The sequence below is a fragment of the Mycteria americana genome, chromosome 9, assembly GCF_035582795.1.
Source record: "Mycteria americana isolate JAX WOST 10 ecotype Jacksonville Zoo and Gardens chromosome 9, USCA_MyAme_1.0, whole genome shotgun sequence".
Taxonomy (NCBI): domain Eukaryota; kingdom Metazoa; phylum Chordata; class Aves; order Ciconiiformes; family Ciconiidae; genus Mycteria; species Mycteria americana.
Genome location: NC_134373.1, coordinates 26,427,268 through 26,434,239, shown reverse-complemented (window position 1 = coordinate 26,434,239; position 6,972 = coordinate 26,427,268). Strand labels below are relative to the sequence as shown.

General features: G+C 68.2%; 1 protein-coding gene across 2 annotated transcripts; it reads left to right on the top strand.

The window, feature by feature from the left end:
- Positions 1-2,541: 2,541 nt before the first annotated feature.
- Positions 2,542-6,954, top strand: PRKAG3 (protein kinase AMP-activated non-catalytic subunit gamma 3). Of its 2 annotated transcripts, XM_075511932.1 has the most exons (11): positions 2,542-2,576; positions 2,868-3,118; positions 3,204-3,285; positions 3,373-3,431; positions 3,716-3,761; positions 3,890-3,944; positions 4,044-4,170; positions 4,280-4,445; positions 4,617-4,654; positions 4,868-5,014; positions 5,099-5,895. In XM_075511932.1, exons 2-11 carry the CDS (start codon positions 2,984-2,986, stop codon positions 5,213-5,215), a joined length of 972 nt encoding a protein of 323 aa, XP_075368047.1. In that variant the 5' UTR covers positions 2,542-2,576; positions 2,868-2,983; the 3' UTR covers positions 5,216-5,895. The 2 variants fall into 2 exon arrangements, with proteins under 2 accessions (XP_075368047.1, XP_075368046.1); XM_075511931.1 differs by lacking the exon at positions 2,542-2,576 and adding an exon at positions 6,436-6,954 and having other exon boundaries at positions 2,936-3,118; positions 3,204-3,431; positions 5,099-5,192.
- The last annotated feature ends 18 nt before the right edge of the window (positions 6,955-6,972 follow it).

The following is a 6,972-nucleotide window of genomic DNA, read 5'->3' as shown; positions in this document are numbered from 1 at the left end:
CTGGCCTCCATCTGCCTCTGTTTCCCTGGCCTGTTTGGGTCCATGGGGCAGCTCAGCTCTCCGTGCACTCCGCCAGGCTCTGGTGCAGAGTGGGTTTGTGCCACCACCCCACCATTCCTCTGTCCTTCCCGGAGCTGGGGGTTGTCCCTGCTGCCCCACAGCAGGTGAGTGTGCCCCCCTGCATGGGGGAGTGGCTTCCAGCATAGCTGCTGCGGTCTGGGGTCTGTCTGTCCTGGGCTCTCTCCCACAGATGATTAACCAAGGGGGACAGAGCAGCCCAGCCCTGCAGCAGGGGAAGGAAGGGTTGGGTCCCCTGAGCTGTCCCTTGCCTGTTTTGGGTTATGTCCCCTGAGCCTGGCAGGGGGATGCTCAGCACTTGGGTGGGTTGCTCGGGGCCAGGGGAGGTGCTGAGCCCCAGGCTCTGGGGCTCCCTCCCCTCTGCCTGCAGCCCCCCGCAGCGTGGAGCTGGGCCCTGTTTCTCTGGTCTCCTTGGTGACGATCTCATCGCTCCTCGGCTTCTCTCCAGCACCTGAAAATAGCCGCGAAAGTGGAGATGCCTGCTCCCTTCCCTGCTGCCAGCACCCGGCCGGGGCCAGGCTGGAGCCGGGCTGCCTGGCTCAGCGCAGCTGTAAGGGCTCGGCCCCATCCTGCCCCCTGCACCGCTGCGGGGCCAGGGCCACCCGGGACGGGGACAGCCACTGTGTGCTCCTGTCATCCCAGCCCTGCTGGCCTGTCCCCAGCCCTGGCCTTCCTGCCTCATGTCTCCTCTTCCTCCCTGCCTTGAGGTAGCACCAGGGGCCAGGGGCTTTGCTCCTTGCACCCTGCCACGGGCCAGGGTCCAGCTGACCCCGGGTGTCAGCCGGAGCTGCTTTGTCCCCTCGGCCCGGCAGCAACCGGCCCGCTCGCCCACGGCTGCTCCCGGGCCGGCACGGCAGCCGGCCAAGGGGTTATTTGAACCTTCCTGAAATAGAAATGGAGCCGGGAACGAGCGGAGGACGGGCAGGAGGGGGTGGCCCCGCGGGCGAGGAAGGAGCTTCCCCGGCAGGCGCGGGCTGCCCCGGCCGTGAGAGCCGGGGTGGCCGGGGAGGGCTGAGCTGCAGCGGGACCCCAGGCCGGGGCAGGCAGGGCCGCGGCAGCCCGGGGGGAAAAGGGTCCGCAGCTGCTCTGGCTGCTGCCCAGCCTGGGGATGGATCCAGGCCTCCTCCAGCATCCTCGGGGCAGTGGGGGGCTGCTGTGCCCCCCACCCGCTCCCACTGCAGGACGGGGTGTGGGCAGGGCCGCATCCTGGCCGGTGCTGAGCACCGCTCCTGGAGGACGGGGGTCCGCAGGGGGGGACACACAGGTTTTCTGCCCCCGGCCATGTCTCCAGCACCCCCTCTCCCGCGTCCCCCAGGGCCAGCGCCGTCCCCGGGGCCGCGGCCATCCCCTCCAGCCCGGTGCTGCGGGGTGGCACGGTACCTGCGGGCGGTGGCGGCGGTGTCCCCCCCCGCGGCGGTGGCGGGGGCATGGCTGGCATTGCTCGCTGACACCCTATCTGCCAGGCCCCCGGCAGCCGCGGGCCCAGAATAGCAGCGCTGCCCCGCAGTCAGCATGGAGCGACTCCCCGGCCCCGCCGCGCCCCAGGTACCGCCGGGGCGGGTGGGGGGCCCGGCCCGACAGCACCCCGCTTGGGGACCGAGCCACCCCGGGGGGGGGGGGGAGGGCGTGGGGGGCTGGCGACCCCCTTCCCACGGCCAAGCAGCCGTGGGGACAAGGACGCGGAGCGCAGCCTGGCCCGCCTGCCTGCCCTGGCTGTCCCCAGCCCCCTGGCAAGGGTTGGGGGACGTTGGCATGGGGTCGCCTCCTTCCCGGGCTTGGCTCTGGGCTCCTTAGGGAGCCGTCCCTGCGCCTTTGTTATTGTAGGGTGGCTCGAAAACATTGGCTCTGTCAGCGGGTTTGTGGTCCGGGGTTGCTCTTCCCGCCGCGCGTGCCGCTTTGTTATGGTAGGGTCTCCTGGGGACCGGGGGGCACGGGGTCAGCCCTGCTCGCCTCCCTCCTGCCTGGGGCTGTCCCCCTTGTTCTTGTAGGGTCTCCCGGGACGGACCTGGTCCCCGGGGGGCAGGTGGGGCTGGCGGGGCTCCCGGCACGGGAGGAAGCAGGACCGGGATTTACACCTTGGGGTCCGAGAAGGGAGCGGACGGGCACGGAGCCGCTGCGGGACGCGCTCGGCTCCGAGAGCAGCGAGAGGAGCCGGGGGGTCCTGCCGTCCCCTGCCCCGACCCGGGGACCCCCGCTGCCCGCCCCGAGGGGGGCACTAGCCGGGAGTCCTGGGCTGGAGCCCCCACGGGGACAGCAGGCTCCGGGGGCCCTGGGCGGGCGGGGGGCTCCCCGGGGGGACTGAGGGCTGAGTCCAGCCGCAATCCCACCCTGCAAGGACGGTCGCCTCTGCCCGGCTTGGGCGGGGGCCGGGGCAGCCGGGTGGGTGCAGGCAGCACCCATGGGTGGGGGAGAGGCCGGGCTGGCTCCTGCCGACCCCCCCTCGCTGTGTGCCCCTCAGGTGGCGCTGCCGGATGCCGCTGCCCACCCCGAGGAGGAAGGTAGGTAGCAGGCAGCGCCTAGGCGTGTAGGAGGGGGTCTGGCTCACTCATGCAATGAGCACATCGGTGTTCTGCCCACCCTGCCCATACTCCTCGTCGCCCCACTCCTCAGCTCCTTCCCAGCAGCTCCCGGTGCCCCCAGGCTGGAGAGCCACAGTGCTGTGTGCTGCCCCTGTGGAGTGGGGAATGGGGGGGGGTCTGTGGGGAGCACCCTCACTCCCCCCATGCAGGAGGGTGCTGAGATCTGGCAGCTCAGCTCACAGGCCAGGCCTGGGGCGGGTTTGCCCACAGGGTTCCCGGGGGCCCTGTGCCCCAGAGAGGAGGGGGAGGAGGAGGAGGAGGAAGAGGAGGAGGAAGAGGACAGGCGGAGGAGCCCAAGACCCGTCACCTTCACACTGGGCAACGAGATGCTGGGGCTGGGCCCGGAGACTGAGTTTCAGAGTCCTGACGCCGAGGTCTACATGCACTTCATGAGGAGCCACTGCTGCTACGATGCCGTCCCTACCAGCTGCAAGCTTGTTGTCTTCGACATCTCCCTGGAGGTGACAAAGCAGGGGATCGGCGGGGACAGGCAGGGGGGACAGCAGGCTCGGGGACCCCCTGACCCCCTCCCCACTCTGCTGGCAGATCAAGAAAGCCTTCGTGGCGCTGGTGGCCAACGGGGTGCGTGCTGCCCCGCTCTGGGACAGCAAGAAGCAGAGTTTTGTGGGTGAGTGCCAGCAGCACCGCCTGGCCCCTTCCCCTGCCTGGCAGCGAGGAGTGCGGGCAGCGCTGCCAGCCCCACGTGTCTCTGCAGGGATGCTCACCATCACCGACTTCATCAACATCCTCCATCGCTACTACCGCTCGCCCCTGGTGAGTGTGGTGAGGCGGGCACAGGGGTCGAAGCAGGGAGGGGATGTCCCCTCCTCTCCTGGTCCCCTCTTCCCTCTCCTGGTCCCCTCTTCATCACTAGACCATGACTGAGGGATGCTCTGGGCCAGCCCAGCATCCACTTGGTGTCCCTCTGCCTGGCACCCAAGATGTGATCCCCCCTCTCAGGGTGATGGGGTGGGATGCCTGGGGAAGGGGGCAGTGCCCTAGAGTCCCCCTCCGTCCCCTGTGGGGCCACCATGACCAGGACATCTCCCTGCCCTCAGGTTCAGATCTACGAGGTGGAGGAGCACAAAATTGAGACCTGGCGAGGTAAAAAGCGGGGGGCAATGGGGGTGGTGGGGCTGGGGATGTCACACAAGGCACGGAGGTGGGCTCTGGGGTGTGGGGCTGCATGAGGGGACTGGGGGACCCCCTCTCCCACCTCTCTCCCTTGTCAGAGGTGTACCTGCAGGGTTCCTTCAAGCCACTGGTCTACATCTCCCCAAGTGATAGGTGAGTGCCTGCCTGCTGGGGGAGAGCACACCCCATGGGGGGTGTGCCTGGGATGCAGCCCCATCCTCTCCCCCCCCACCGTGTCCCCATCACCCGCAGCCTCTTCGATGCTGTCTACTCCCTGATCAAGCACAAGATCCACCGCCTGCCCGTCATCGAGCCCGTCTCCGGCAACGTCCTGCACATCCTGACCCACAAGCGCATCCTCAAATTCCTCCACATCTTCGTGAGTGCCAGGGCTGCATGTGCCCACACACGGTGGGTGTGTAGGGGCACAAGCAAGGGTGTCGGGATATGTGTAGGTGCCAGCCCAGCCCTGCCCTGCCCCACTGCAGGGCTCCACCATCCCCAAGCCGGGCTTCCTGAAGAAAACAGTGCAGGAACTGTGCATCGGCACCTTCCGTGATGTCGCCGTTGTGCCCGAGACCGCCCCCGTCTATGCCGCCCTGGAGATCTTCGTGGACCGCCGCGTCTCTGCCCTGCCCGTCATCAATGATGCTGGTACCTGGGGAGGGGACCAGCGACCTCCCCATCTCCCTCTGCCAGCGGCTCTGGCCCCATCCCCACCCAAAAATCCCCCTTCCCACCAGTCTGGCTCTTGGGGTGCAGGGGGAGCATGGCGGGTGGTCCTCAGGGCCCCCTCCCCAGCCCCTGTGCTGTCTCTCCTTGCAGGGCAAGTGGTCGGCCTCTACTCCCGGTTCGACGTCATTGTGAGTACCCTGTGTGTTTGCACGCACGGGCACGAGTGTGGCCCCTTGCACGCTGCTGGTGGGGTGCTCACGCATGCCTGTGCCTGTGCAAACCCGCCCCACGTGCACTGATGCACCTGCCAGCACAGATCTGCCCTGTGTGGCATCGGGGCTCAGCGTCCCCCTCGGTGCGAGGACATGTTGGGGAGCTGAGTGGGGCCACCTCTCCTGCAGCACCTGGCAGCCCAGAAGACCTACAACAACCTGGACATCAGCGTGCGGGAGGCTCTGCGGCAGCGCACCACCTGCCTGGAGGGGGTCCTCACCTGCTACCCTCACGAAACCATGGAGGACATCATCGACCGCATCGCCAAGGAGCAGGTGAGCAGATGGGGTGCCTCGCACCAGCGCCAGCCCCCCCGCCCGCTGCCTGACCTGCCTGTGATGCTCTGCCTGCACCCACAGGTCCATCGCCTGGTTCTGGTGGACGAGAACCAGTACCCGCGGGGCATCGTCTCCCTCTCCGACATCCTCCAGGCCCTTGTGCTCACTCCTGCAGGTATCGATGCTCTTAACTCTTAGCCCGCGACGCTCCGTCTTTCTCCACTTGCACCCTCCATTTCTCTCCACTTCAGGTAGGCGCCGTCCTCCGCCACTGCGCGCCTGTCCCCTCCCTGCTGCTGGGTCACCCATACCTCGTCACCTCCCTGCTCGGGCCACCTGCCTCCACCCCAGCCAAACTGGCCCCGGGGGACGGAGGAGGCTGGGGCTGGGGTCCGGCAGCACTGGGTGCCCAGGTGGGGACGGCAGGACCCAGATGCTGCTTGTCCCTGGGGACACAAGGATCACAGAGGATCCCTTCTGGGGTCCTGATCCCTGGTGTCTGTGAGGAAGGATGGGGGCACCTGCCACGGAGACACCCCCAGGCCCCCATCCAGGCAGCGTGTGGGATGCAGGTTTTGCAGGTCCCTGGGCTTTGGGCTGGATGAGGGTTTTGGGGTGTGATGCAGCCCAAGATAAAAGCCCTTTTTTGACCTCGCCTCAAAGCCCCCCTGAGACCTGAGCCCCTTCAGTGCCATTCCCAAGGGATGCAGAGGGGACAGACCCCCATTCGCACACCCGGACATGCTGCCCACCAGTAGCCATGTGCACGGCGTGGCTGACCCACAGGCCATGGCTGGCAGAGCCCACCACCCCCTCCACCGGCAGCAGCCCCGAAACGGCTTGCCTCAGGGATGGGGCTCACTCCTGGGCCGCGCTGGCTCCGCTCGCCCACTGCCTGGTGAGTCCTCACTGGCAATGGGTGGCCATGGTGCTGGCACCCATTTAGGGGTGAACTGGGGAGGGGGGAGCTGGCCCCAGTGCCCAGCTGCTTCCCAAAGTTAATGATGCTTTTTTGGGGTGGTGGTGGGGAACGGGCTTGGGACAGCCCCATGCCCTCCAGTCCCCCAGCAGTGCCCAGTTGCTCCACACAGAAGGGGACTGGGAGTGGCGTGTGTTAATCACGCCAGACACGGGAGCCCCCCGTTTCCCCATCACGGTGCCTTCACTCACCCCATCCCTGGTGCCCACGGGGGCGGCTGTGCCGGGAGCTGCTGAGGGGCCACCGGCATGTCCCCCTCCGGGCCAGCACGCCCCTCCCGCTCCAGGACTTGCATCCAAGCCAGGGATGGAGGCAAGACCCTGCTGTCCCCTGTGCTGTCCCTGTGGCCGCCGAGGCGGGTCGGAGGGCCGCAGGATGCCCAGCCCAGCGGCGGTGCCCTCCGGGGGGTTATGGCCTCACACGCTCTCTCGCCCCGCAGGCATCGACCGAGCCTCACTCTGAAGACACCAGGGAAGTGCCGTGGTCTTGTCCGACTTGGGGGTCTCTTGCGTGGCCCTGGGGCCGTGGAAGGAGGCTCGGGCCCTGGAGGCTCTCCATGGGGAGGGCCTGCCTGCCCACCCCGGTCCTGGGGCTCGTCTTGAGCCCGGGGGCCAGATCCTGCTGGCCTCAGGGAGGCAGGGAGCGGGCAAAAGGGGGCCCGGAGGTGCCTCCCACCAGCGAGCACAAGGTGATGCTCGATGGGCACTGTGCCGCGAGGAGCCGTGCCATGCCCACAGCTGGGCGCGGGGACCCGCACGGTCCCGCACGGCCCCAGGGTACTCGGCCACCCCGCTCCCATCCTGCTGCTGGACTTGAGCGCTTCGGCCGCGGCTCCCCCCGCCCCGGCGAGCACGGTCCCGCTGGCTGCACCCGGTGCCCGGTAGCGTAGGCTCAGCTGCACGCACAGGCTTGTTTATTATAGGGTCACGCAGGGCTGGAGCTCCCTGGCAGAGGCGCAGCCTGCGCTGGAGCTGGC

What these genes read in the sequence shown, in the direction of transcription:
- PRKAG3 (XM_075511931.1), top strand. Translation starts at nt 2,984, where the DNA reads ATGCTGGGGCTGGGCCCGGAGACTGAGTTTCAGAGTCCTGACGCCGAG. An exon ending in TCTTCGACATCTCCCTGGAG is followed by an intron (nt 3,119 to 3,203) that starts GTGACAAAGCAG and finishes CTCTGCTGGCAG; the next exon opens with ATCAAGAAAGCCTTCGTGGC. An exon ending in TCAAATTCCTCCACATCTTC is followed by an intron (nt 4,171 to 4,279) that starts GTGAGTGCCAGG and finishes GCCCCACTGCAG; the next exon opens with GGCTCCACCATCCCCAAGCC.